The sequence below is a fragment of the Cucurbita moschata genome, unplaced genomic scaffold (genome assembly GCF_002738365.1).
Source record: "Cucurbita moschata cultivar Rifu unplaced genomic scaffold, Cmos_1.0 Cmo_Scf00043, whole genome shotgun sequence".
In the NCBI taxonomy this organism is placed as follows: Eukaryota; Viridiplantae; Streptophyta; class Magnoliopsida; order Cucurbitales; family Cucurbitaceae; genus Cucurbita; species Cucurbita moschata.
Window position 1 is genome coordinate 669,168 of NW_019268559.1, and position 25,671 is coordinate 694,838.

General features: G+C 37.0%; 5 protein-coding genes and 1 pseudogene across 11 annotated transcripts; 4 read left to right on the top strand and 2 right to left on the bottom strand.

Annotated features, from left to right (window-relative positions):
* Window positions 1-33: 33 nt before the first annotated feature.
* Window positions 34-8,215, bottom strand: LOC111433526 (mitochondrial inner membrane protease subunit 1-like). Of its 5 annotated transcripts, XM_023070586.1 has the most exons (8): window positions 8,203-8,215; window positions 6,300-6,310; window positions 2,003-2,136; window positions 1,684-1,908; window positions 1,478-1,588; window positions 508-571; window positions 311-332; window positions 34-275 (listed from the first exon to the last, which is right to left on the bottom strand). In XM_023070586.1, exons 3-6 carry the CDS (start codon window positions 2,129-2,131, stop codon window positions 509-511), a joined length of 528 nt encoding a protein of 175 aa, XP_022926354.1. In that variant the 5' UTR covers window positions 2,132-2,136; window positions 6,300-6,310; window positions 8,203-8,215; the 3' UTR covers window positions 34-275; window positions 311-332; window position 508. The 5 variants fall into 5 exon arrangements, with proteins under 5 accessions (XP_022926354.1, XP_022926353.1, XP_022926349.1 ...); XM_023070585.1 differs by having other exon boundaries at window positions 34-332; XM_023070581.1 differs by having other exon boundaries at window positions 34-335.
* On the top strand, window positions 3,456-6,262 carry LOC111433522 (probable beta-D-xylosidase 5). The gene is made up of 7 exons (XM_023070575.1): window positions 3,456-3,692; window positions 3,787-4,092; window positions 4,179-4,348; window positions 4,447-4,547; window positions 4,656-4,997; window positions 5,078-5,491; window positions 5,572-6,262. The coding sequence occupies exons 1-7, from the start codon at window positions 3,471-3,473 to the stop codon at window positions 6,180-6,182; spliced, it is 2,166 nt and encodes a 721-aa protein (XP_022926343.1). The 5' UTR covers window positions 3,456-3,470; the 3' UTR covers window positions 6,183-6,262.
* Window positions 7,266-25,671, top strand: part of LOC111433562 — a 20,919-nt pseudogene continuing 2,513 nt past the window's right edge.
* LOC111433806 (beta-xylosidase/alpha-L-arabinofuranosidase 1-like) lies at window positions 15,540-18,277 on the top strand. Its single transcript, XM_023071029.1, has 7 exons — window positions 15,540-15,776; window positions 15,869-16,174; window positions 16,263-16,432; window positions 16,531-16,631; window positions 16,740-17,081; window positions 17,174-17,587; window positions 17,667-18,277. Exons 1-7 carry the CDS (start codon window positions 15,555-15,557, stop codon window positions 18,275-18,277), a joined length of 2,166 nt encoding a protein of 721 aa, XP_022926797.1. The 5' UTR covers window positions 15,540-15,554.
* LOC111433527 (mitochondrial inner membrane protease subunit 1-like) lies at window positions 18,070-20,884 on the bottom strand. 3 transcript variants are annotated; one of them, XM_023070589.1, is made up of 4 exons: window positions 20,466-20,847; window positions 20,260-20,370; window positions 19,316-19,379; window positions 18,070-18,435 (listed from the first exon to the last, which is right to left on the bottom strand). In XM_023070589.1, exons 1-4 carry the CDS (start codon window positions 20,550-20,552, stop codon window positions 18,389-18,391), a joined length of 309 nt encoding a protein of 102 aa, XP_022926357.1. In that variant the 5' UTR covers window positions 20,553-20,847; the 3' UTR covers window positions 18,070-18,388. The 3 variants fall into 3 exon arrangements, with proteins under 3 accessions (XP_022926357.1, XP_022926356.1, XP_022926355.1); XM_023070588.1 differs by having other exon boundaries at window positions 18,084-18,430; window positions 20,466-20,848; XM_023070587.1 differs by lacking the exon at window positions 18,070-18,435 and having other exon boundaries at window positions 18,615-19,379; window positions 20,466-20,884.
* On the top strand, window positions 21,396-24,417 carry LOC111433529 (beta-xylosidase/alpha-L-arabinofuranosidase 2-like). The gene is made up of 7 exons (XM_023070590.1): window positions 21,396-21,853; window positions 21,944-22,249; window positions 22,338-22,507; window positions 22,586-22,686; window positions 22,796-23,137; window positions 23,218-23,631; window positions 23,704-24,417. The coding sequence occupies exons 1-7, from the start codon at window positions 21,398-21,400 to the stop codon at window positions 24,315-24,317; spliced, it is 2,403 nt and encodes an 800-aa protein (XP_022926358.1). The 5' UTR covers window positions 21,396-21,397; the 3' UTR covers window positions 24,318-24,417.

Below are 25,671 nucleotides of genomic sequence, written 5' to 3' on the forward strand. Positions count from 1 at the left end.
AAAAAAAAAAAAAAAAAAAAAAAAAAAAAAAAAAAAAAAAAAAATTACAGTGACCCTCTTATTACAAAATGGAGAACAAGTTACAAACTACAAGAATCTCTGTTCATCAAATGCATTCCATCATTGTTCCAAGGCTTAAAAATGAGATTGGGAATCGTCAGAGAGATGGTAGTTTCAGAAATGAACTAATGAACATCCACGACAAGGGAGCTCCAAGCAACTTCCAGACACCATATAGGAATATTATGAAGAATTTCAAGTCACCCGAATCTTCGTTAATCACTAATGTAAAGAGACGTAAGCAATCTCGACGAACGACAACGATAAGATAGCTTCTGAAGGAAAACAGAAGAACAAACGTTTACCGAATAGCAGGGGAGCAAAAGAAACAAAAAAACAAAGAAGGAAAAGGAAAAACTTGTGATTCCCAACAACTAAGGGGAAAAGAATCGTGTTGTTTAGTTGTCTCATTCCTAGAGTGCGTCACTAGAGAGCGTTTGAGCTTACCTCATAAGACTGTCTCATTCGGTTTCCTCTTCTCCAACGGTCCAAAACTTTTAGGTGGCCACAACTACGCACAAAAGATATATCAGAAGCTATTTTAAGACGATGAAAGCAATTATAATGATAATAAATCGAAAAATCGAAAGTAACAATGCATAATAGATTTAGAAATGTCACTGAAACATAAGGCTGCATCTACGAGGACTAGCTTAGGGTGTAGCTATTTGTATGAGTTATTGCTATCTCTTAGAGATCTATCATGCAAATCATATCGAATAAGGCAGTCTTTTGCCCCTTTGAGGACTACTTTTCGCTTATGCCTTATGCTTTGTCTTCATGGATTTCCTAGACAACATGGTATTCTAAGTGCATAAACTTCAATTTTCACAACACCCTTCTGATAAGAGTTTCTAAAATCTGTGTTGAAAAGCAGAAAACTACTTTCCATGCAGTCTCCCAAACACGTTTAAGTCTCCTAATCATGCTAATATTTGATCCACTTGTGACTATGAGATCCCACATCGGTTGGAGAGGAAAACAAAACATATTTATAAGGGTGTGGGAACCTCTCCCTAACAGACGCGTTTTAAAATCGTGAGGCTGACGGGAGGAACGGAGCATTTCTTATAAGGGTGTGGAGACCTCTTCCTATCAAAGCGTTTTAAAACCGTGAGACTGATGGTGATAAGTAACCAGATGGAGTTGGGCTGTTACAGTGACCGACCAATTCAGGGAGCTGTTTTACCATAAGAAAAACTAAAATTCATTACTTTAGGACCATTCTTCAAGGCATCATCTATGACATTTTCAGCTTCATTATCAGTATCCATTTGTACTCTGAATGCAAACAGAACACAGAACCACATAATCCCTGCATACTAGTAATGGATTTTTGTTATGAACAAGCATACTAGCATTGGATCAACAACCATTTTTCTTGATGGAAAGGAATTAGAACATTCATCACACTTACCCTCCAGAATACTTTCCCTTGCAGAAGACCATATGGGACGGCCCCAAAATATCTTGAATCCTTTGAATCATACATGTTATCTCCCTCTATCCAAACATGTCCCTTAGGAACCTAATTGAACACAAGGTCAACAATTAAACAACACACACAATTTACGAAACTCCAGAAAAAATGAAGCAAGTAAGAAGAATTCTAATCAGCCATACCACAACAGTTTCACGCCAATCGTTATTCTTCGGGTCTACAACATAAGTAACAGAATCACCTTCCATGCCCATCAAGCGCTTCGCCATTACTTTGCGAGGGTTCTCAGGAGACCTCACGAGAACAATGTCTCCGACGCCGACTCTGCCAAAACGAGTGGAGATTCGTTCGGCCAAGATGAAATCGCCGGTTAGGTTCAGAGTAGGGAGCATGCTGGGACCGTAGGTCTAAACACAGAGGAACACGCAGATCAACTCAAGTAAACCCTCAAAATAAGCGTTCTGAGACATTGATTTCAAAGAGACGCAAAATTGAACTTACAAGAGCGGCGGTGCAGACGTATGTGTTGGCGACATGAAGGCCACAGAGGAGCTTCCCTAAGAAAACTGTTCCGGCCAATGCTTCTTCGGCTATGGGTTTCAACTGCGCCAGTTTTCTCAGTCCACCCATTCCTCCTACTGCCTTCGATTTCACGATTGCACTATAGATACGTTCTTACTTTCTTCTTTTGTTTTGGGCCAGACAACCCAAATGGGCTTTTTTTATTTCTTTTTATTTTTTGTTTTAATCTGATTGGGCCATCTGTCATAATCAACCCAAATTAGTTATTATCGTTGTTATTAATCTAAATATATCATACTTTCTCCAGTCTTAATTTCGTACATCAATTTAATTAAAACAAAAATTAGAAATTTTATAATAGAATAAGATAGTTGAAATACGTAAATATAATTTGATAATTATTCAATTTTAATTTTATAAATATTATTACAACTCTAATTTAAGTTTTTTTTAAATAATAAAGAAATTCAAGTATTTTATTAAAAAAATTAAATATCAATGGTTAATTAGCATGTTTGGTTTGTTACAGGCGGTGTTGATGTGGCCGAGGACTGTCCTAGTCAGCCTTATTTTATTAAAAAAATTATTAGCATGTTCGGTTTGTTACAGGCGGTGTTGATGTGGCGGAGACTGTCCTAGTCAGCCTTCTATTTCAATCTCTATACCGTAGATTTTTTTTATTTACTGTTGCACCAATTTGATAATTTTTTATTTCAATTTTTATACGTTTTCTTTTCTAAAAAATTATATTCGTTTAAAAAATTTAATGGATAATTTCTATTTACATGTAATTAAAATTAAAAGATATAAAACATCATAATAATTAAATTAAAAGATATAAAACATTATAATAAATTTAATAATATTTTATAAGTACTTTAATGCTAGGATTAATATACATCACATAAAATTTACATATATTATAACCCTAAAAAAATTCAAACTTTCTTATTTTACCTTTCAATTTAAATTTATACATTCACAATTTCAATTATGGATATACAACTTTCTATCATTTAAATTGCACACACAAAAAAGGAAATAATTAAAAGAATATAAAGTTTTTTACCAAGATAAGAGAATTTGTGGTTTGAATTAAAAAGGATTGAAATTCTCTATTACAACCCAACAATAAATTAAAAGACCCATTATAAATAGAGTAGCACTATTATAATTTATACTCACTCGTTTTTAGTCATCAGTACAACTAAAAATGACAATGATTCAATCATCAACTTTGATTGTTTCTGTTTTTGTTGGATTCTTTATTCTCGTAGCCAGTGCAAGACATCAACCTAGAAGAACATTGGATGGCCAGCCGGCTAGTAACTTCACTTTTGTTTGTGATCCGACTCGATTTACCAATTTGAAATTAGATATTTCTACATTTCGCTTTTGTAATACATCTCTCTCATTCTTCGAACGAACAAAGGATCTAGTAGATAGAATGACATTGTCGGAGAAAGTTGCTCAACTTGGTCACGATGCTCCTGGAGTAGCCCGCCTTGGTTTGCCACCGTACAATTGGTGGTCGGAGGCTCTTCATGGCATCTCCAATGTTGGCCCTGGTACTCAATTTGACAATGTTGTACCTGGCGCCACTAGCTTCCCCAATGTCATCAACATGGCAGCATCTTTCAATGAAGCTATGTGGAAAACAGTCGGTCAAGTAAGTCGACAACTTTCGACCTATAGTGAAGGTTATGTTACTACTAACGACTTAATTTGAAAATTGGACATGTTGTGTGTTGTCTTTTTATTAGGTGGTTTCGACTGAAGGAAGAGCAATGTTCAATCTAGGGAGGGCTGGATTGACATTTTGGAGTCCAACCATCAATGTAGTTCGAGATCCAAGATGGGGGCGAATCTTGGAAACACCTGGCGAAGACCCTTTTGTGGTTGGTAAATATGCCGTGAACTATGTTAGAGGTCTCCAAGACGTGGAAGGAACTGAAAATGCTACCGATTTGAACTCTAGGCCTCTCAAGGTTTCTTCTTGTTGCAAGCATTTTGCTGGCTATGATGTCGACAATTGGAAAGGTGTCCATCGCTACACTTTTGATGCTAGGGTAAGAACAACGTTCATATAAATAATCAATGGAAATAAAAGACATCATTAATGCTTATTTTTTTTACTGCTAACGTTGTGGATTAGGTGACTGAACAAGACATGTTGGAGACATTCCTTAAGCCATTTGAGATGTGTGTTAAGGAAGGTGATGTCAGCAGTGTGATGTGTTCTTACAACAGAGTTAATGGCTATCCAACTTGTGCTGATCCAGTTCTCTTGAAGGACACCATTAGAGGCGATTGGGACCTTCATGGGTATAAATTAAATTAAAATAAAATATAATATAACAAAAAAGGATTAATTAAACCATATAAATATGTATATCTCATATTGATTATACTTGATTCTTCAGATACATTGTTGCGGACTGTGACTCAGTTGAGGTTATGGTTAAATATCAACATTTCCTAAATGATACAAATGAAGATGCTGTTGCTCAAACTCTGAAAGCAGGTAAATTTATTTACTCTTTTTTCAATTTCTTCTTTTGGGTAATGTTTTTTTGTGTTGTTTTACAAAACCCATGAATCAATTTCGATTCTTTCTTACGTAAATTTTCAGGGTTGGATCTGGATTGTGGTGTACTTTCCCCAAAATACGCAGAGAGCTCAGTAAGGCAAGGGAAAGTTAGAGTGAAAAACATTGACAAAGCTCTAAACTATCTCTATGTTGTTCTAATGAGACTTGGATTCTTCGATGGAAGCCCCAAGTTCCAATCGCTTGGAAGCAAAGATATTTGCAATGACGAACACATTGAATTGGCCACTGAAGCTGCCAGACAAGGAATTGTTCTTCTCAAGAATGATAATGACACTTTGCCTCTTGATACTTCTACTATCAAAACTCTGGCTGTTGTTGGACCCCATGCCAATGCTACCTCTGTCATGCTTGGCAATTATGCAGGTCAAATTCTTGCCCAAAACTCCCATCTTTTCAATCTGGGTAATGCCTCTGTTCTTCTAAAGTTCTGTTTTGTGTTGCAGGAGTGCCATGCCGAATGAAATCTCCAATTGATGGGCTATCAGAATATGCAAAAGTGAACTACCAAATGGGTTGTGACGATGTTGCTTGCAAAAAACGTAGGTTCATACCTGGAGCCGTAGATGCGGCCAAGAACTCCGATGCAACTGTGATTGTTGTGGGTCTTGATTTGTCTATTGAAGCTGAGGGCTTGGACAGAGATCATCTTCTTCTTCCTGGTTCCCAAGCTGAGCTCGTCGGACAAGTTGCAGCTGCCTCTAAGGGCCCTGTTGTTCTTGTCATCATGTCGGCAGGTGGCATCGACATCTCTTTCGCTAAAAATATTTCCAACATCAAAGCCATTGTCTGGGCTGGTTATCCTGGCGAAGAGGGCGGCCGCGCCATCGCCGATGTAATCTTTGGAAAATACAACCCAGGTCAGAATGAAAAAACTTATTGTGGTTCTAACTTGCTTAACAATTGAAATTTGAGCTAAGACTTTGTTGTATGGTCTCAGGAGGAAGATTACCAGTGACATGGCATGAAGCCGACTACGTCAACCAGCTACCAATGACATCAATGCCGCTCCGCCCAGTGACAAGCCTCGGCTATCCAGGAAGAACCTACAAATTCTTCGACGGCCCTGTCGTCTACCCCTTCGGCTACGGCCTCAGCTACACCTCTTTCAACCACACTCTTGTCTCCGCCATCCCATCCCTCACCGTCAATATCAACAAAGCAATCCTATGCCGAGACATTGCCTACGACACTGCCGTAAAGCTCGACTGCGCCTCCGTCCTCGTCGACGACATAACTTGCTCCGACGAGTTCGAGTTCGAAATCAAAGTCGAGAATGTCGGCAAAAAGGACGGTAGCCAGGTTGTGATCGTGTACTCGAAACCACCAAGCGGAATTTCATCAACTCATATCAAGCAGGTGGTTGGGTTCCAGAGGGTGTTTTTGAAGGCTGGGGGCTTCCAATCGGTGAAATTTAAGTTGAATGCTTGTAAGAGCTTGGGGCTAATTGATTTCGGTGGCTACAATCTGCTGCCGGCGGGTGAGCACACCATTTTGGTGGGAGATGGAGCGGTTTCTTTCCCTGTGAAGCTTAGCTTCAATCGGGTTTAAGGTTCTATGTGTCCTCTATGGGTATTGCTTATGGATTGTGTAGAGGTTGTCCGTAGGGTTTTAGGTAAGTTAAGGGTCTTGTGTCGTAGGGTTAAGAAGTGGTTTTAAGAGTTAAACCATATTCTCTGCTGCACTGGATAACGTTAATTTGCAGTATTTTCAATTTCTATTGTTGAATTTAAATAAAATATTAATTAATGTTTTATCAAATCAATTATGATTGCTATTGGTTCATTGATTGCTCCTTATTCTTATTGGGCCATGATAAGCCCAATTGGTAGCATGGGCTTTCTTTTGATCTTATTGGGCCCCATCGGCATAATTGGCCCAATATTTATTTTTAATATTATTGTAAATATACATCTCTATCTAAATCTCTTTTAAGTTAGAGAGAAGCTAAATTGGCAAAAAATGATCGTAGCTTAATTAATATTAAGGTCAGTTTAATAGATTTTATTTTTAAAAATTTTTATTTTAAAAATTAAGTCGGTTGATACTACTTTCACTCACTTCTTACTTCAACTTCTAAAAAACCAAGAAAATTTTAAAAATTTTAAAAATTTAATGAATAATTTATTTCTAGTAGTATCAACATAATTTCAATTATATTTTCATTTTAAAAAACTTTCATTTGTAACATTACTTTTTAATTTAAATTTATATAGTTAATTTTAAATTAATTACTTTTTTTTTAAATTGTTTTATTTCTAGGTTAAAATAGTACACAAAATGAAATAACTGTAATAATATATATATATTTTGCTCTAAATGTAATATAACATAAAATTTATGGTTGGAGTTAGAAATTGATAAGTTCAGACCAAAACAAAAATTTAGAACTTTGAAAAAATCAAATCTCAACAAAAAAAAAAAAAAAAAAAAAATGTAACAAATTCTGAATTGAAATAATCTCAAATTCTCACTATATATAGAGTACCATAGTTAGGATTTCTTACCACTCAAACTCAAAACTACAATGGCTCAGTCATCCATCCTTATGTTTCCATTTTTGTGTGCTTTATTCTGTCTACTACCGCTAGACGACGTTTCCGGAGAAGGACACTCCTTGATGATTCTTTCTCTATGAGCAACTTCACTTTTGTTTGTGATCCATCTCGATATGCCAATCTTGGGTTAGATATTTCTTCATTTCGCTTTCGTAATTCATTCCTCTCTTTTTCGGAGAGGACTAAGGATCTAGTAGATAGAATGACATTATCTGAGAAAGTTGCTCAACTTGGCCATGGTGCCCTTGGAGTTCCTCGCCTCGGTTGGCCGCCGTACAATTGGTGGTCAGAGGCTCTTCATGGCGTCTCCAATGTTGGCCCTGGTACTCGATTTGATGATGTTGTGCCAGGTGCCACTAGCTTCCCAAATGTCATTTCCATGGCAGCTTCTTTCAATGAAGCCATGTGGAAAACGATCGGTCAAGTATGATAACTTTCGACCTATAGAGGAAGTTACATTGCTACTAATAACTTAGATAACGGGACATGTTGTATGTTGTTTTTTATTAGGTGGTTTCAACTGAAGCCAGAGCTATGTATAATCTTGGGAGGGCTGGATTGACATATTGGAGCCCAAATGTCAATGTAGTTCGAGATTCAAGATGAGGACGAACCTTGGAAACACCCGGTGAGGACCCTTTGTTGAGATATGATTCAAAGTATTCAAAATGAAGATATGATTTAGGGTAGTTAGATATGATTCAAATATTCAAACTACCAAGATTTTAGGAGATTGTTAATAGATTTGAGTTTATCTAGATTTCTATGATTTACTATTTCTGGTCCAGTGTATTAGCTATAAATACTGGAATTGTGTAACTCTGTAGGTATCAAGTCCGTAGACATTAATAAAGCACTGCAGCTTCTATCTATTCTCATCTATTCCTATCTCTTTCACTATCCCTCTTTCCAACAATTGTGGTATCAGAGCCAAGTTCGTTCGACACGAGGGCGAGTGATTATTTTCTTTCACAAAACAAAAATGGCAGTAGCTGGTTTTTCTTCCTCTGCACCGTTGTTACCAATCTTTAATGGTGAGAAATATGAGTGGTGGAGCATCAAGATGAAGACCTTGCTCAGATCGCAGGAGCTATGGGACTTGGTGGAGCACGGGTTTGCTGATGTATTAGAACCCACAATAGAAGAAAAGGAGAGACTGAGAGAAACCAAGAAAAACGATGCCAAGGCTCTATTCATTATTCAACAAGCAGTTCATGAGACTATTTTTTCACGAATTGCAGCAGCAACCACATCAAAGCAGGCATGGTCAATTCTACGGAAGGAGTTTCTAGGAGACTCAAAGGTCATGACAGTGAAATTGCAATCTCTAAGACGTGATTTTGAAACTCTACTCATGACGAATGGCGAATCAATTGCTGATTTTTTGTCAAGATCAATGGCAATAGTCAGTCAGATGCGTACCTATGGAGAGAAAATTTCAAACGAAACAATTGTTGCAAAGGTGTTGAGAAGCTTGACTCCAAAGTTTGACCATGTGGTGGCCGCCATAGAAGAAGCTAAGGATCTATCCATACTCTCCGTTGATGAACTGATGGGCTCGCTTCAGGCTCATGAGGCAAGAATCAGTAGAGCATCAGAAAGAAACGAAGAAAAGGCACTACAAGTGAAGGAGACAACCAATAACGAAAGAGAAAATATTCATTTAGCAGGTAGAAGTCGTGGAAGAGGAGGATTTCGCAACTTCCATGGTGGTCGTGATAACAGTTGGAGAAGTGGTGGACAGAGACAATTCAATGAACAAAGGAATGTCATACAATGTTACCATTGTAGAAGGTATGGTCACACAAAATCTGATTGTTGGTATAAAAATCAACAAATGAATTTTGAAGCAGAGAATGAAGAAGAAGAAGATAAGTTGTTTGTGGCGTGCATGGATACTAATCCGGAAAAAGGTAGCTTATGGTTTGTTGATAGCGGATGCTCGAACCATATGACAGGCACCAAATCCTTATTCAAAGAGCTTGATGAGACGCAAAAGATTAAGGTGCAACTTGGAAATACAAAAGAGATGCAAGTTGAAGGAAAAGGGTACAGTGAAAGTCGAAACCAGTCACGGTAAGATAAAACAATTAGATAATGTTCAATTTGTACCTGATTTAGGGTACAATTTATTGAGTGTTGGACAATTGATGACCAGAGGACACTCAGTTCTATTTGATGATAACACATGTGTCATCACAGATAAGAAATCAGGCCATAAAGTTGAAATTGCCATGACTTCAAATAAGATGTTTCCACTTGATGTTTCTAACATGGAGGATTTTGCTCTTACTGCTAGCATGAAAGATGATTCAACATTATGGCATCTCAGATATGGACATCTTCATATGAACGGCCTGAAAATACTCAGGGATAAAGGTATGGTTTTCGGATTACCAAAAATTGACTCAACTAATTTATGTGAAGGATGCATTTATGGCAAGCAGACTAGGAAGTCCTTTCCTGTTGGAAAAGCTAAAAGAGCTTCACATTATCTAGAACTAATTCATGCTGATTTATGTGGGCCAATGCAAACGAAGTCCTTGGGTGGAAGTATATACTTTTTACTATTCGTTGATGACTATAGTCGCATGAGCTGGGTTTACTTCCTACAACATAAGTCAGAAACTTTTCAGAAGTTCCAGATTTTTAAAGCTATGGTAGAGAACCAAAGTGGCTGTCACATTAAAGTTCTTCGCACAGACAGAGGTGGCGAGTTCATATCTAAAGATTTCAATCTCTTTTGTGAAGAAGAGGGCATCCAAAGGGAATTAACAGCTCCCTACACTCCAGAACAGAATGGAATCGCTGAACGAAAAAATCGAACTATTGTGGAGATGGCAAGAAGTATGTTACAAGCAAGGAGACTTCCAAACCAATTTTGGGCCGAAGCCGTAGCAACATCTGTTTATCTATTAAACATCTCACCAACAAAGGCGGTTATGAATCGAACTCCTTATGAAGCATGGCATGGAAGGAAACCATCTGTAAGTCATTTACGAATCTTTGGTTGTGTTGCTTATGCTTTGAAACATCCTCAAACTCGTCAAAAGCTTGATGAAAAATCTGAAAAATGCATTTTCATTGGCTATTGTACTCAATCAAAGGCATATAAACTATACAACCCCGTTAGTGAAAAGATTTTAGTTAGAAGGGATGTAATATTTAATGAAAACGTGAGTTGGGATTGGAGTAAAGAACAGGAGCAGCAAAAGATTACAGTTGAAGTTTCCCCAAATGAAGAGACAAGGGTCAACTCCAGTGCACCTCCCAGTGCATCCACTGCAACACAAAGTGTGTCAAATTCATTATCTTCAGAATCATTGAACAACAATTCCTCTCTTGAAGAACTTTCAGATGAGACACCTCCAAAGAAGTATAAATCTTTAGCTGACATATATGCATCATGTCAGTTTGCTCTTACTATTTCAGACCCTATCAATTATGAAGAAGCAACTGAAAAAGAAGACGGGAAGAAAGTCATGGCAGTAGAGATGCAGTCCGTTAAGAAAGATGGAACATGGGATATGGTTGACCTACCAAACGAAAATTTTTATGGAGATTTACAAGAAGAGGTTTATGTAAGACCGCCAGAGGGATTCATAAAGGAAGACAAAGAAACAAAGGTATACAAGCTGAGACAGACAATGTACGGGTTAAAGCAGACATACTTACAAAGGCCTTGTCAGAAGAAAAGCTCTGTACTTACATCTGCAACTTTGAATCATGGGGGAGTGTTGAGATATGATTCAAAGTATTCAAAATGAAGATATGATTTAGGGTAGTTAGATATGATTCAAATATTCAAACTACCAAGATTTTAGGAGATTGTTAATAGATTTGAGTTTATCTAGATTTCTATGATTTACTATTTCTGGTCCAGTGTATTAGCTATAAATACTGGAATTGTGTAACTCTGTAGGTATCAAGTCCGTAGACATTAATAAAGCACTGCAGCTTCTATCTATTCTCATCTATTCCTATCTCTTTCACTATCCCTCTTTCCAACACCCTTTTGTGGTTGGCAAATATGGAGTGAACTATGTTAGAGGTCTCCAAGACGTGGAAGGAACTGAAAATGCCACCGATTTGAACTCTAGGCCTCTCAAGGTTTCTTCTTGTTGCAAGCATTATGCTGCTTATGATGTCGACAATTGGCTCGGTGTTGAACGCTACACTTTTGATGCGAAGGTACGAACAATGTTCATACAATTTATCAATGGAAATAAATGACTATTGTTAATGTCTTTTTGTTTATTAACGTTGTGGATTAGGTGACCGAACAAGACATGTTGGAGACATTCCTTAAGCCATTTGAGATGTGTGTGAAGGAAGGAGATGTCAGCAGTGTTATGTGTTCTTACAACAAAGTTCATGGCCTTCCAACTTGTGCTGATCCAGTTCTCTTGAAGGACACCATTAGAGGCGATTGGGACCTTCATGGGTATGAATAAAATAAAATGAAATAAAAAATGATCAATCAAACCATATAAATATATATTTATTTATTTTTTTTCTTCAGATACATTGTTTCAGACTGCGACTCAATTGAGGTTATGGTTGATCATCAACATTTTCTACAAGATACAAATGAAGATGCTGTTGCTCAAACTCTCAAAGCAGGCAAATTTATTTACTCTTTTTACAATTTGTTCTTTTGGGTAATGTTTTTTTGTATTGTTCTACAAAACCCATGAATCAATTTCGATTCTTTCATATGTAAATTTTCAGGGTTGGATTTGGATTGTGGTCAATTTTACCCAAATTTCACAGAAGACTCAGTAAGGCAAGGGAAAGTTAGCGTGAAGAACATTGACAAGTCTCTAAACTATCTCTACGTTGTTCTAATGAGACTTGGATTCTTCGATGGAAGCCCTAAGTTCCAATCACTTGGAAGCAGAGATATTTGCAATGACGAACACATTGAATTGGCCACTGAATCTGCCAGACAAGGAACTGTTCTTCTCAAGAATGATAATGTCACTTTGCCTCTTGATACTTCTACCATCAAAACCCTAGCTGTTGTTGGACCCCATGCCAATGCTACCTCTGTTATGCTTGGCAATTATGCAGGTCAAATTCTTGCCTAAAACTCCTATTTTTTCAATCTGGGTAATGCCTCTGTTCTTCTCAAGTTCTGTTTTGTGTTGCAGGAGTGCCATGCCGAGTGAAATCTCCAATTTATGGGCTATCAGAATATGCAAAAGTGAACTACCAAACGGAGTGTTGGATGATGGAAGTCCCACGCCGACTAATTTAGGGTGTGATCATGGGTTTAAAAGTGAGGAATACTACCTCCATTGGTACGAGGCCTTTTGGGGAAGCCCAAAGCAAAGCCATGAGAGCTTATGCTCAAAGTGGACAATATCATACCATTGTGGAGAGTCGAAAGCAGTCAAAAAATGACGCACTTTGTTCGAGGGTAGGTGTTGGATGATGGAAGTCCCACATCGACTAATTTAGGGTGTGATCATGAGTTTATAAGTGAGGAATACTACCTCCATTGGTATGAGAGCTTATGCTCAAAGTGGACAATATCATACCATTGTGGAGAGTCGTGTTCGTCTAACAGTGAGAACGTTGCTTGCAAAAATGATACCTTCATATTTGAAGCCATGGATGCGGCCAAGAACTCTGATGCAACTGTGATTCTTGGGGGTATTGATTTGTCCATTGAAGCTGAGAGCTTGGACAGAGTTGATCTTCTTCTTCCGGGTTTCCAAACTCAGCTCATCCAACAAGTTGCAGCTGTCTCTAAGGGCCCTGTTGTTCTTGTCATCATGTCGGCTGGTGGCATCGACATCTCTTTCGCTAAGAATAATCCCAACATCAAAGCTATTGTCTGGGCTGGTTATCCCGGCGAAGAGGGCGGCCGCGCCATCGCCGATGTTATCTTTGGAAAACACAACCCAGGTCAGAATGAAAAAACTTATTGTGGTTATAACTTGCTTGACAATTGAAACTGATTTTGTTGTCTGGTTCTAGGAGGAAGATTACCGTTGACATGGTATGAAGCCGACTACGTCAACCTGCTACCAATGACATCGATGCCGCTCCGGCCAGTGAAAAGCCTCGGCTATCCAGGAAGAACCTACAAATTCTACGACGGCCCTGTCGTCTACCCCTTCGGCTACGGCCTCAGCTACACCTCTTTCACCCATACTCTAGTCTCCGCCAACCGATCCCTCGCCGTCAATCTCGACAAAACAATCCAATGCCGAGACATTGCCTATGAGGACACTGCCTTCAAGCCCGACTGCGCCGCCGCCCTCGTCGACGACTTAACTTGCTCCAATGAGTTCGAGTTCGAAATCAAAGTCGAGAACAGTGGCAAAATGGACGGTAGTCAGGTTGTGATCGTGTACTCGAAACCACCAAGCGGAATTTCTTCGACTCACATCAAGCAGGTGGTTGGGTTCCAGAGGGTGTTTGTGGATGCTGGGGGGAATGAATCGGTGAAATTTAAGTTGAATGCTTGTAAGAGCTTGGGGCTAATTGATTTCAGTGGCTACAATCTGCTGCCGGCAGGTGGGCACACCATTGTGGTCGGAGATGGAGATGTTTCTTTCCCTTGGCTACAATCTGCTGCCGGCAGGTGGGCACACCATTGTGGTCGGAGATGGAGATGTTTCTTTCCCTTTGCAGCTTAGCTTCCATGGGAATTAAGGTTGTGTTTGTCCTTCGTGGGTATTGTTTATGGATTTTGTAGGGTTATCTGTAGGGTGTAGGGTAGGTTAGAGTCTTCTTGTGTAGGGTAATTAAGAAGTGGTTCTAGGAGATTAACCACATTATCTTCGGTGAATAATGTTAATAAAATCATAAATTGTTTAGAAGAAACCAATTTCCTCAATTTAACCCAATCATATTCATTTATAAAATTCGAATATTTTAAGATAAAGATACGTACAAATAATAACTAAATCTTGAGAATACTACCAATCAAATAAAAAATATTGACAGATTATTGATATCTCAAATATATTCTATAATTAATATATTCTTAAAATATTAACGGCAAAATAAACTAAGAATAAGAAGGATGGAGTTATTCTTAGTTTAAAATTATAATAAAGGCTTAACTCAAATAATTTATTTAAAAAATAAAATATCAAATCATGGTAGGTTAATTAGCATGTTTTGTCTGTGTATTAGCGTTCTATTTCAATCTCTATATTAATTTATACTTTCTATTTCAATCTCTATCTTAATTTCCTTCTATTTTAATCTCTATGCAGCTAAATTTATTTATTTATAAACTTCTTCCTTCAATAAATTTCTTCATTCAATTTTAGTAGGTTTTCTTTCGTAAAAAACAATATTAATTAAAATAAAATTATTTGATAATTTCTATTTACATTTATTTGACATTAAAAAAATAAAAAAATAAAAAAAACATCCTATAAGCAAAAATTATATAATTATAATATATAAGGTTAAAATTTAATTATATTTTAATCCTGAAATTTTCAAAAAAGTGTTCAATTCTTTTAATTATTTAATTTATTTCTATTAGTTACTATTAAAAAAAATGTTTTATTTCTGTATCACTCAATGAATAATCCAATTATTTACAACTTTCAATTATTTTCAATTATGGATATAACTTTCAATCATTTAAATTGCACACAAAAAAATGGAAATAATTAGAATAATATGAACTTGATAAAATAAGATAAGAATTTGTCGTTTGAATTAGAAATTTTGTTAAGTTTAAACCAAAACAAAAGGTTCTAACTCAAAATGAAATTTTATTTGGATAATGATTTGAAATTAATATTTCTATTTAGATAATATTTGAAATTAATATTTTGTTTATGGCTAATTTTATTTAGATAATATTTGAAATTAATATTTTGTTTATGACTAATTTAATTTTATTTAGATAATATTTGAAATTAATATTTTGTTTATGACTAATTTAATTTTATTTAGATAATATTTGAAATTAATATTTTATTTATGACTAATTTTATTTGGATAATGATTTGAAATTAATATTTTTTTTTATGAATAATAAAAAATATTGAAAATTCTCAATTACAACCTAACTACTAACAAGTAATGAAACACACACTATAAATAAAGTAGCATAGTTAGAATTTGTACTCACTCAGTGCTGAGTACAATTTAAAATACAATGGCTCAATCATCAATTTTCATTGTCTCCGTTTTTGTCGGGTTCTTTATTCTGACAACCAGTTCTAGACATTTACCTGGAAGAACACTAGATGGCCCGTCGGCTAGCAACTTCACTTTTGTTTGTGATCCGATTCGATTTACCAATTTGAAATTAGATATTTCTTCATTTCGCTTTTGTAATACATCTCTCTCTTTTTCCGAAAGAACAAAGGATCTAGTAGATAGAATGACATTGTCTGAAAAAGTTGCTCAACTTGGCAACGATGCCCCTGGAGTAGCCCGCCTCGGTTTACCACCGTACAATTGGTGGTCGGAGGCTCTTCATGGCATCTCCAATGTTGGCCCTGGTACACGATTTGACAATGTTGTGCCAGGCGCCACTAGCTTCCCCAATGTCATCAACATGGCAGCATCTTTCAATGAAGCTATGTGGAAAACAGTTGGTCAAGTGAGTCGACAGCTTTCGACCTATAGAGGAGGTTACGTTACTACTAACGACTTAGTTTGAAAATTGGACATGTTGTGTTTTGTTTTTATTAGGCGGTTTCGACCGAAGGAAGAGCAATGTACAATCTAGGGAGGGCTGGATTGACATATTGGAGTCCAACCATCAATGTAGTTCGAGATCCAAGATGGGGACGAACCTTGGAAACGCCTGGCGAGGACCCTTTTGTGGTTGGCAAATATGCAGCGAACTATGTTAGAGGTCTCCAAGATGTGGAAGGAACTGAAAATGCTACTGATTTGAACTCTAGGCCTCTCAAGGTATCTTCTTGTTGCAAGCACTTTGCTGCTTATGATGTCGACAATTGGAAAGGTGTCCATCGCTACACGTTCGATGCTAGGGTAAGAACAACGTTCATATAAATTATCAATGGAAATAAAAGACATCTTTAATGCTTTTTTTTTTTTTCCTACTAACGTTGTGGATTAGGTGACTGAACAAGACATGTTGGAGACATTCCTTAAGCCATTTGAGATGTGTGTTAAGGAAGGTGGTGTCAGCAGTGTGATGTGTTCTTACAACAGAGTTAATGGCTATCCAACTTGTGCTGATCCAGTTCTCTTGAAGGACACCATTAGAGGCGATTGGGACCTTCATGGGTATAAATGAAATTAAAATAAAATATAATATAACAAAAAAGGATTAATTAAACCATATAAATATATATATCTCATATTGATTATACTTGTTTCTTCAGATACATTGTTGCGGACTGTGACTCAGTTGAGGTTATGGTTAAATATCAACATTTCCTAAATGATACAAATGAAGATGCTGTTGCTCAAACTCTGAAAGCAGGTAAATTTATTTACTATTTTTTCAATTTCTTCTTCTGGGTAATGTTTTTTTGTGTTGTTCTACAAAACCCATGAATCAATTTCGATTCTTTCATATGACAATTTTCAGGGTTGGATTTGGATTGTGGTGTACTTTCCCCGAAATACGCAGAAAGCTCGGTAAGGCAAGGGAAAGTTAGAGTGAAAAACATTGACAAAGCTCTAAACTATCTCTACGTTGTTCTAATGAGACTTGGATACTTCGATGGAAGCCCTAAGTTCCAATCGCTTGGAAGCAAAGATATTTGCAATGATGAACACATTGAATTGGCCACTGAAGCTGCCAGACAAGGAATTGTTCTTCTCAAGAACGATAATGACGCTTTGCCTCTTGATCCTGCTATTATCAAAACCCTGGCTGTTGTTGGACCCCATGCCAATGCCACTTATGTCATGCTTGGCAACTATGCAGGTCAAATTCTTGCCCAAAAACTCAACCTTTTCAATCAATGTTCTTCATGTGAATTTAGTAGAAGTATAAATGTTGCGTTTGTTTTGTTGCAGGAGTGCCATGCCGAATGAAATCTCCAATTGATGGGCTATCAGAATATGCAAAAGTGAACTACCAAATGGGTTGTGAGAATGTTGCTTGCAAAAATGATACCTTCATATTTGAAGCCATGGATGCGGCCAAGAACTCTGATGCAACTGTGATTCTTGGGGGTATTGATTTGTCCATTGAAGCTGAGAGCTTGGACAGAGTTGATCTTCTTCTTCCGGGTTTCCAAACTCAGCTCATCCAACAAGTTGCAGCTGTCTCTAAGGGCCCTGTTGTTCTTGTCATCATGTCGGCTGGTGGCATCGACATCTCTTTCGCTAAGAATAATCCCAACATCAAAGCTATTGTCTGGGCTGGTTATCCCGGCGAAGAGGGCGGCCGCGCCATCGCCGATGTTATCTTTGGAAAACACAACCCAGGTCAGAATGAAAAAACTTATTGTGGTTCTAACTTGCTTAACAATTAAATTTGAGCTAAGACTTTGTTGTATGGTCTCAGGAGGAAGATTACCAGTGACATGGCATGAAGCCGACTACGTCAACCAGCTACCAATGACATCAATGCCGCTCCGCCCAGTGACAAGCCTCGGCTATCCAGGAAGAACCTACAAATTCTTCGACGGCCCTGTCGTCTACCCCTTCGGCTACGGCCTCAGCTACACCTCTTTCAACCACACTCTTGTCTCCGCCATCCCATCCCTCACCGTCAATATCAACAAAGCAATCCTATGCCGAGACATTGCCTACGACACTGCCGTAAAGCTCGACTGCGCCTCCGTCCTCGTCGACGACATAACTTGCTCCGACGAGTTCGAGTTCGAAATCAAAGTCGAGAATGTCGGCAAAAAGGACGGTAGCCAGGTTGTGATCGTGTACTCGAAACCACCAAGCGGAATTTCATCAACTCATATCAAGCAGGTGGTTGGGTTCCAGAGGGTGTTTTTGAAGGCTGGGGGCTTCCAATCGGTGAAATTTAAGTTGAATGCTTGTAAGAGCTTGGGGCTAATTGATTTCGGTGGCTACAATCTGCTGCCGGCGGGTGAGCACACCATTTTGGTGGGAGATGGAGCGGTTTCTTTCCCTGTGAAGCTTAGCTTCAATCGGGTTTAAGGTTCTATGTGTCCTCTATGGGTATTGCTTATGGATTGTGTAGAGGTTGTCCGTAGGGTTTAAGGTAAGTTAAGGGTCTTGTGTCGTAGGGTTAAGAAGTGGTTTTAAGAGTTAAACCATATTCTCTGCTGCCCTGAATAAATAGTTTCTTCTCTGCACTGAATAAATTGTTCGGAAGAAACTAATTTAAATAAAATATCAGTTAATGTTTAATCAAATGAATTATGATTGGATTAGTCATTATTACAATTATTTAATACCTTCATATCCCTTGAGAATTTTCATTAATATTTACCATAAAACCATATCTAATATTTATCATTTTCTTTCTTATTAGCTATTATAAGATTTGTCCCATCCCCCATCCTTCAATTTATTATTATTTTTTTAATAATTTTATTATTTCATTATCGTATACATAATTTTAAATTCCATGTATGGATAGGGAAATTAATTCATCGCCTAGAAAAACTTATTCGGAATGAATAAAGTGGGTAATAGATGGATTTTAAAATACATCTTCATAGATCACTAATGTAAAGAGACGCAAGGCAACATGGATGAACGACAACGACAGGATAGCTTCTAAGGGAAACAGAAGAAACAAACGTTTACCAAATAGATGTTATGAAATGTCCTTCAAGTGCTCTTATCTAACACGAGAGCAAAACAAAGGAAAGAAAAAAGAAAAGAAGAGAAGACTTCAGACTTTCAACAACCAAGGGGAAAGAATCGTGTGATTTTGTTTCCATTAAAAGAAGAAATTTATTCAGAAGTTTCATGGGGGACTTTCCTGGTTCTTGATTTCTTAGTTTTTCAAAGTAAAAGTCATAAACGAAAAAGAATGCTAGTTCTTGAATTCTCTGTCCAGAATGCAAAAAATTAGAATAATTTCTAATGAACAAGAATCTAAACTGGCTGTCCAAATATTAGCCTAAACAACAAGAAGCATGAAATGAAGATGTCATGAAAATAAATAAATGAATAAATAATTCTTAAATGACAAAGAATCTGAGGTTGGAGAGCAATTGAGCTTACCTCCCAAGACTGTCTCATTCGATTTCCTCTTCTCCAACGGTCCAAGACTTTTAGGTGGCCACAACTACGCACAAAAGAGATATCAGAAGCTATTTTAAGACGATGAGAGCAATTATAATGATAATAAATCGGAAAATCTAAAGCAACAATGCATAATAGATTTAGAAATATCACTGAAACATAAGGCTGCATCTATGAGGACTTGCTTAGAGTGTAGCTATTTGTATGAGTTATTGCTATCTCTTAGAGATCTATCATGCAAATCATATCGAATGAGGCAGTCTTTTGCCCCTTTGAGGACTACTTTTGGCTTATGCCTTATACTTTGTCTTCATGGATTTGCTAGATAACAAATAGTATTGCCCAAAGTTATTATCTTGCAAATGGTATTCTAAGTGCATAAATTTCAACTTTCACAACACCCTTCTGATAAGAGTTTCTAAAATCTGTGTTGAAAAGCAGAAAACTACTTTCCACGCAGTCTCCCAAACATAAGTCTCCTAAATTGTGCTCATATCTGATCTACTTGTGACCGTGAGATCCCACGTCAGTTGAAGAGGGGAACGAAACATTCCTTATAAGGGTGTAGAAACCTTTCCCTAACAAACGCGTTTTAAAACCGTAAGGCTGACGGCCATATGTAACAGCGGTGGGCTTGGGCTGTTACACTGACCCGACCAATTCAGGGAGCTGTTTTACCATAAGAAAAACTAAAATTCATTACTTTAGGACCATTCTTCAAGGCATCATCTATGAGATTTTACAACATTATACATTTTCAACTTCATTATCAGTATCTATTTGTACTCTGAATGCAAATAGAACACGGAACCACATAATCCCTGCATACTAGTAATGGATTTTTGTTATGTACAAGCATACTAGCATTGAATCAACAACCATTTTTCTTGATGGAAAGGAATTAGAACATTCATCTCACTTACCCTCCAGAATACTTTCCCTTGCAGAAGACCATATGGGACGGCCCCAAAATATCTTGAATCCTTTGAATCATACATATTATCTCCCTCTATCCAAACATGTCCCTTAGGAACCTAATTGAACACACGGTCAACAATTAAAAAACACACACAATTTACTAAACTCCAGAAAAAATGAAGCAAGTAAGAAGAATTCTAATCAGCCATACCACAACAGTTTCACACCAATCATTATTCTTCGGGTCTACAACATAGGTAACAGAATCACCTTCCATGCCCATCAAGCGCTTCGCCATTACTTTTCGATGGTTCTCAGGGGAACTCACGAGGACAATGTCTCCGCCGCCGACTCTGCCAAAACGAGTGGAGATTCGTTCGGCCAAGATGAAATCGCCGGTTAGGTTTAGAGTAGGGAGCAAGCTCACGCAGATCAACTCAACTAAGCCCTAAAAATGAGCGTTCTGAGACATTGATTTCAAAGACGAGCGGCGGTGCAGACGTATGTGGTTGCAACATGAAAGGAACTTCGCTAAGAAAACTGTTCCGGCCAATGCTTCTTCGGCTCTGGGTTAACTGCGACTGTTTTATCGGTCCCGCCATTTCTCTTCCCACCTTCGATTTTACCGTATACAGATGACCCAATGAAGCCCATGACGGAAGGTTGGTATTGGTTCATTGTTGCTTGCATCTTATTCTTATTGGGCCATAATAAGCCCAATTTAGTAAATTGGGCTTTCTTTTGATTTTATTGGGCCACATCGGGCCTAATCGGCCCATCTTTTTTCTTTTTATTTAGTATATGAAGCTCTAATTATTTTAAGTTGGTAAGAGCTAAATTGGCCAAAAAATTGAGCGTTGCTTAATTAATATTTAGGTCAGTTTAGTAGCTTTGATTTATTATTATTATTTTTAATTAATAATATAAAGTTTTTTTTTTTTTTTTTTTCTCCAAATGTTATAACATAAAATTTCTGGTTTGAATTAGAAATTCATAAGTTCAGACCAAAACAAAAATTTAGAACTTTGAAAAAATCAAATCTCAACTAAAATGTAACAAATTCTCAATTCAAACCATCTCAAATTCTCACTATATATAGAGTACCATAGTTAGGATTTCTTACTACTCAAACTCAAAACTACAATGGCTCAATCATCCATCCTTATTGTTTCCATTTTTGTGTTCTTTATTCTGTCTACTACTGCTAGACGTTTCCCGGGAAGAACACTCCTCCTTGATGATTCTTCCTCTATGAGCAACTTCACTTTTGTCTGTGATCCATCTCGATATGTCAATCTTGGGTTAGATATTTCTTCATTTCGCTTTTGTAATTCATCCCTCTCTTTTCCTGAGAGGACTAAGGATCTAGTAGATAGAATGACATTATCTGAGAAAGTTGCTCAACTTGGCCACCGTGCCTTTGGAGTTGCTCGCCTCGGTTTGCCACCGTACAATTGGTGGTCAGAGGCTCTTCATGGCGTCTCCAATGTTGGCCCTGGTACTCGATTTGATGATGTTGTGCCAGGTGCCACTAGCTTCCCAAATGTCATTTCCATGGCAGCATCTTTTAATGAAGCAATGTGGAAAACAATCGGTCAAGTAAGTCTCATAACTTTCGACCTAGAGAGGAAGTTACATTGCTACTAATAACTTAGCTAGATAATTGGACATTATGTTATTTTTTATTAGGTGGTTTCAACGGAAGCAAGAGCTATGTACAATCTTGGAAGAGCTGGATTGACATATTGGAGTCCAAATGTCAATGTAGTTCGAGATCCAAGATGGGGACGAACCCTGGAAACACCCGGCGAGGATCCTTTTGTGGTTGGCAAATATGCAGTGAACTATGTTAGAGGTCTCCAAGACGTGGAAGGAACTGAAAATGCCACCGATTTGAACTCTAGGCCTCTCAAGGTTTCTTCTTGTTGCAAGCACTATGCTGCTTATGATGTCGACAATTGGCTCGGGGTCGAACGCTACACTTTTGATGCTAAGGTTTATTAACGTTGATGTCTACACTTTTGATGCTACACTCGCAAGGTTTCTCCTCAATGCCTTATTGTTTATTAACGTTGTGGATTAGGTGACCGAACAAGACATGTTGGAGACATTCCTTAAGCCATTTGAGATGTGTGTTAAGGAAGGAGATGTCAGCAGTGTGATGTGTTCTTACAACAAAGTTCATGGCCTTCCAACTTGTGCTGATCCGGCTCTCTTGAAGGACACCATTAGAGGCGATTGGGACCTTCATGGGTATAAATAAAATAAAATGAAATAAAAAATGATCAATCAAACCATATAAATATATATTTATTTATTTTTTTTCTTCAGATACATTGTTTCAGACTGCGACTCAATTGAGGTTATGGTTGATCATCAACATTTTCTACAAGATACAAATGAAGATGCTGTTGCTCAAACTCTGAAAGCAGGCAAATTTATTTACTCTTTTTACAATTTCTTCTTTTGGGTAATGTTTTTTTTGTGTTGTTCTACAAAACCCATGAATCAATTTCGATTCTTTCATATGTAAATTTTCAGGGTTGGATTTGGATTGTGGTCAATTTTACCCAAATTTCACAGAAGACTCAGTAAGGCAAGGGAAAGTTAGCGTGAAGAACATTGACAAGTCTCTAAACTATCTCTACGTTGTTCTAATGAGACTTGGATTCTTCGATGGAAGCCCTAAGTTCCAATCACTTGGAAGCAGAGATATTTGCAATGACGAACACATTGAATTGGCCACTGAATCTGCCAGACAAGGAATTGTTCTTCTCAAGAATGATAATGACACTTTGCCTCTTGATACTTCTACTATCAAAACCTTGGCTGTTGTTGGACCCCATGCCAATGCTACCTCTGTCATGCTTGGCAATTATGCAGGTCAAATTCTTGCCCAAAACTCCTATTTTTTCAATCTGGGTAATGCCTCTGTTCTTCTTAAGTTCTGTTTTGTGTTGCAGGAGTGCCATGCCGAGTGAAATCTCCAATTGATGGGCTATCAGAATATGCAAAAGTGAACTACCAAATGGGTTGTGAGAATGTTGCTTGCAAAAACGATACCTTCATATTTGGAGCCATGGATGCGGCCAAGAACTCTGATGCAACTGTGATTCTTGGGGGTATTGATTTGTCCATTGAAGCTGAGAGCTTGGACAGAGTTGATCTTCTTCTTCCGGGTTTCCAAACTCAGCTCATCCAACAAGTTGCAGCTGTCTCTAAGGGCCCTGTTGTTCTTGTCATCATGTCGGCGGGTGGCATCGACATCTCTTTCGCTAAGAATAATCCCAACATCAAAGCTATTGTCTGGGCTGGTTATCCCGGCGAAGAGGGCGGCCGCGCCATCGCCGATGTTATCTTTGGAAAACACAACCCAGGTCAGAATGAAAAAACTTATTGTGGTTATAACTTGCTTGACAATTGAAACTGATTTTGTTGTCTGGTTCTAGGAGGAAGATTACCGTTGACATGGTATGAAGCCGACTACGTCAACCTGCTACCAATGACATCGATGCCGCTCCGGCCAGTGAAAAGCCTCGGCTATCCAGGAAGAACCTACAAATTCTACGACGGCCCTGTCGTCTACCCCTTCGGCTACGGCCTCAGCTACACCTCTTTCACCCATACTCTAGTCTCCGCCAACCGATCCCTCGCCGTCAATCTCGACAAAACAATCCAATGCCGAGACATTGCCTATGAGGACACTGCCTTCAAGCCCGACTGCGCCGCCGCCCTCGTCGACGACTTAACTTGCTCCAATGAGTTCGAGTTCGAAATCAAAGTCGAGAACAGTGGCAAAATGGACGGTAGTCAGGTTGTGATCGTGTACTCGAAACCACCAAGCGGAATTTCTTCGACTCACATCAAGCAGGTGGTTGGGTTCCAGAGGGTGTTTGTGGATGCTGGGGGGAATGAATCGGTGAAATTTAAGTTGAATGCTTGTAAGAGCTTGGGGCTAATTGATTTCAGTGGCTACAATCTGCTGCCGGCAGGTGGGCACACCATTGTGGTCGGAGATGGAGATGTTTCTTTCCCTTTGCAGCTTAGCTTCCATGGGAATTAAGGTTGTGTTTGTCCTTCGTGGGTATTGTTTATGGATTTTGTAGGGTTATCTGTAGGGTGTAGGGTAGGTTAGAGTCTTCTTGTGTAGGGTAATTAAGAAGTGGTTCTAGGAGATTAACCACATTATCTTCGGTGAATAATGTTAATAAAATCATAAATTGTTTAGAAGAAACCAATTTCCTCAATTTAACCCAATCATATTCATTTATAAAATTCGAATATTTTAAGATAAAGATACGTACAAATAATAACTAAATCTTGAGAATACTACCAATCAAATAAAAAATATTGACAGATTATTGATATCTCAAATATATTCTATAATTAATATATTCTTAAAATATTAACGGCAAAATAAACTAAGAATAAGAAGGATGGAGTTATTCTTAGTTTAAAATTATAATAAAGGCTTAACTCAAATAATTTATTTAAAAAATAAAATATCAAATCATGGTAGGTTAATTAGCATGTTTTGTCTGTGTATTAGCGTTCTATTTCAATCTCTATATTAATTTATACTTTCTATTTCAATCTCTATCTTAATTTCCTTCTATTTTAATCTCTATGCAGCTAAATTTATTTATTTATAAACTTCTTCCTTCAATAAATTTCTTCATTCAATTTTAGTAGGTTTTCTTTCGTAAAAAACAATATTAATTAAAATAAAATTATTTGATAATTTCTATTTACATTTATTTGACATTAAAAAAATAAAAAAATAAAAAAAACATCCTATAAGCAAAAATTATATAATTATAATATATAAGGTTAAAATTTAATTATATTTTAATCCTGAAATTTTCAAAAAAGTGTTCAATTCTTTTAATTATTTAATTTATTTCTATTAGTTACTATTAAAAAAAATGTTTTATTTCTGTATCACTCAATGAATAATCCAATTATTTACAACTTTCAATTATTTTCAATTATGGATATAACTTTCAATCATTTAAATTGCACACAAAAAAATGGAAATAATTAGAATAATATGAACTTGATAAAATAAGATAAGAATTTGTCGTTTGAATTAGAAATTTTGTTAAGTTTAAACCAAAACAAAAGGTTCTAACTCAAAATGAAATTTTATTTGGATAATGATTTGAAATTAATATTTCTATTTAGATAATATTTGAAATTAATATTTTGTTTATGGCTAATTTTATTTAGATAATATTTGAAATTAATATTTTGTTTATGACTAATTTAATTTTATTTAGATAATATTTGAAATTAATATTTTGTTTATGACTAATTTAATTTTATTTAGATAATATTTGAAATTAATATTTTATTTATGACTAATTTTATTTTATTTAGATAATATTTGAAATTAATATTTTATTTATGACTAATTT

Excerpts from the sequence above, each read along its gene's own strand:
- LOC111433526 (XM_023070586.1), bottom strand. The coding sequence starts at position 2,131 with ATGGGTGGACTGAGAAAACTGGCGCAGTTGAAACCCATAGCCGAAGAA. Across the intron at positions 1,909-2,002 it reads ACGTCTGCACCGCCGCTCTT|ACCTACGGTCCCAGCATGCT; the intron begins GTAAGTTCAATT and ends CTCTGTGTTTAG. Across the intron at positions 572-1,477 it reads AAGGGAAAGTATTCTGGAGG|TTGTGGCCACCTAAAAGTTT; the intron begins GTAAGTGTGATG and ends TTTTGTGCGTAG.
- LOC111433529 (XM_023070590.1), top strand. The coding sequence starts at position 21,398 with ATGGCTCAATCATCCATCCTTATTGTTTCCATTTTTGTGTTCTTTATT. Across the intron at positions 21,854-21,943 it reads TGTGGAAAACAATCGGTCAA|GTGGTTTCAACGGAAGCAAG; the intron begins GTAAGTCTCATA and ends ATTTTTTATTAG. Across the intron at positions 22,508-22,585 it reads GGCGATTGGGACCTTCATGG|ATACATTGTTTCAGACTGCG; the intron begins GTATAAATAAAA and ends TTTTTTCTTCAG.
- LOC111433522 (XM_023070575.1), top strand. The coding sequence starts at position 3,471 with ATGACATTGTCGGAGAAAGTTGCTCAACTTGGTCACGATGCTCCTGGA. Across the intron at positions 4,093-4,178 it reads GCTACACTTTTGATGCTAGG|GTGACTGAACAAGACATGTT; the intron begins GTAAGAACAACG and ends GTTGTGGATTAG. Across the intron at positions 4,998-5,077 it reads CATGCTTGGCAATTATGCAG|GAGTGCCATGCCGAATGAAA; the intron begins GTCAAATTCTTG and ends TTTGTGTTGCAG.
- LOC111433527 (XM_023070587.1), bottom strand. The coding sequence starts at position 20,552 with ATGGCGAAGCGCTTGATGGGCATGGAAGGTGATTCTGTTACCTATGTT. Across the intron at positions 20,371-20,465 it reads ATTGGTGTGAAACTGTTGTG|GTTCCTAAGGGACATGTTTG; the intron begins GTATGGCTGATT and ends GTGTTCAATTAG. Across the intron at positions 19,380-20,259 it reads AAGGGAAAGTATTCTGGAGG|TTGTGGCCACCTAAAAGTCT; the intron begins GTAAGTGAGATG and ends TTTTGTGCGTAG.
- LOC111433806 (XM_023071029.1), top strand. The coding sequence starts at position 15,555 with ATGACATTGTCTGAAAAAGTTGCTCAACTTGGCAACGATGCCCCTGGA. Across the intron at positions 16,175-16,262 it reads GCTACACGTTCGATGCTAGG|GTGACTGAACAAGACATGTT; the intron begins GTAAGAACAACG and ends GTTGTGGATTAG. Across the intron at positions 16,632-16,739 it reads TGCTCAAACTCTGAAAGCAG|GGTTGGATTTGGATTGTGGT; the intron begins GTAAATTTATTT and ends GACAATTTTCAG.